Here is a 1,441-nt window from a genome sequence, read left to right as displayed (position 1 = left end):
AACAGACCAGTAATTTATAACATAGCTGGAACATTCTTTGATCATGTTGGAAGTTTTAACAAACTTGCAAGTCATTCTGAATAGAGGCTAATTGGAGTTTTGTTTTCTACTTCTGATAATTAACAGGATAGAAAAATACTAGGAACACAGAATATTTCATGTAGAAATTAGTGTAGCTTTCATTTTTAGTTTAAACATGTGTAAAGGATATATCGTATAAAGGAAACTGATAGGTCAACTTATTTTGCTCTGTACTTGTACATATTGAATGTAAATCATTGTAAGATTAATGGAGCTCCAACCCATCAGGTACATCCAAGATGAAGATGGCTACTACCGCCTCCAAACAGTCCGCTATGAGAGTATAGAACTAACGCAAGTAATGGCCAACGAACTAGGGGAAGAGAATCAGAACGGGCAAGCCGCAGATTCGCCACAGGTTGTGAACTCCCCTGCGACGACCGTCTCAGCTTGCGAGGGAGAGAATAGCACCAGTGGGGAGCATGGAGGGGTTCCTCTCACACCCAGGTCTTTCAATGAAGTGCAGGTGAGGTTTACACACAGCTTTGCATTCTTATCCCAGAGATACCTTGGGTTATCATCATCAGAGTCACCAACACCAACTAGACGTTAGGAGTGCGATGGTAATTTTCCTCCCATGTCTTTGATTCAGAATGAGACAAGGGTTTAGGGCAAAGGCTTTCACTTGAGAACTAACACTATCAGAGCTATAAAATTTTATGATATTGATAGATGCCATCATTGATTTGAGCAAATCATTGGTATGACATAGATGCCATTCAGCATATTTTGGTTAAAAATTTTAAAGGATGTTCATTTGTTAGTTTGTTCAGATAAATTTTTATTCAGTGATCCACTACATGAATGGTCTTTGTTGAGCATCTTTCATGTCAACATAGAGAAACTAGTTGTTATTTTAAGAAATGTGTGCATATATAAGTTTTTAAAACCTCTCTTTTAGGATTCAAATATAATCACCTCCTAAAAGAAATGTGTGTATAATGTTCTGAGATCTCCTTATGTTAATAACACAAACTGTACCTTTACACAGCTGGAATTTTCATGCATGAGAATTCCATTTCTTCCTTCACCTTGCATCCTTAATATTCTTCCTCATTCCAGGAGAATTCAAAGGAACTTCAAAAGCGCATCAATCTCAAGCCACCGAGCATAGACAAGCAGATGGCAAACGAAGACATCATCTTACCCCTAGAGTACGCTGGGCTTTCCTAATGACAAGCAGAGGAGCCTCAATCAGTACATTCCTCTGTTCCCGCAGTCGCACATTTGCGGTCAAAAGTGTGAAAGGAAGTCTTTTTGGGGGGAGGGCGGTTGGGGCTACCAATAAAAAATTGTTTATCAGATTGTGCTTGCAAACACGGTAGGAAATGACATGTATTATTGTTTTACTTGCAATAGG

General features: G+C 38.8%; 1 protein-coding gene across 1 annotated transcript in view; it reads left to right on the top strand.

The window, feature by feature from the left end:
• Positions 1-1,441, top strand: part of LOC119591856 (histone H4 transcription factor-like) — a gene marked incomplete in the record, with an annotated part of 10,649 nt that overhangs the window by 8,992 nt on the left and 216 nt on the right. Inside the window, 2 exon segments of the mRNA XM_037940599.1 lie at positions 310-547; positions 1,144-1,441. Of these exon segments, the coding sequence (XP_037796527.1) occupies positions 310-547; positions 1,144-1,254 (349 nt within the window).

Source organism: Penaeus monodon, chromosome 29 (genome assembly GCF_015228065.2).
Source record: "Penaeus monodon isolate SGIC_2016 chromosome 29, NSTDA_Pmon_1, whole genome shotgun sequence".
Taxonomy (NCBI): domain Eukaryota; kingdom Metazoa; phylum Arthropoda; class Malacostraca; order Decapoda; family Penaeidae; genus Penaeus; species Penaeus monodon.
The sequence above is the reverse complement of the archived record's forward strand: the minus strand, read 5'-3'. Positions and strand labels throughout refer to the sequence as shown.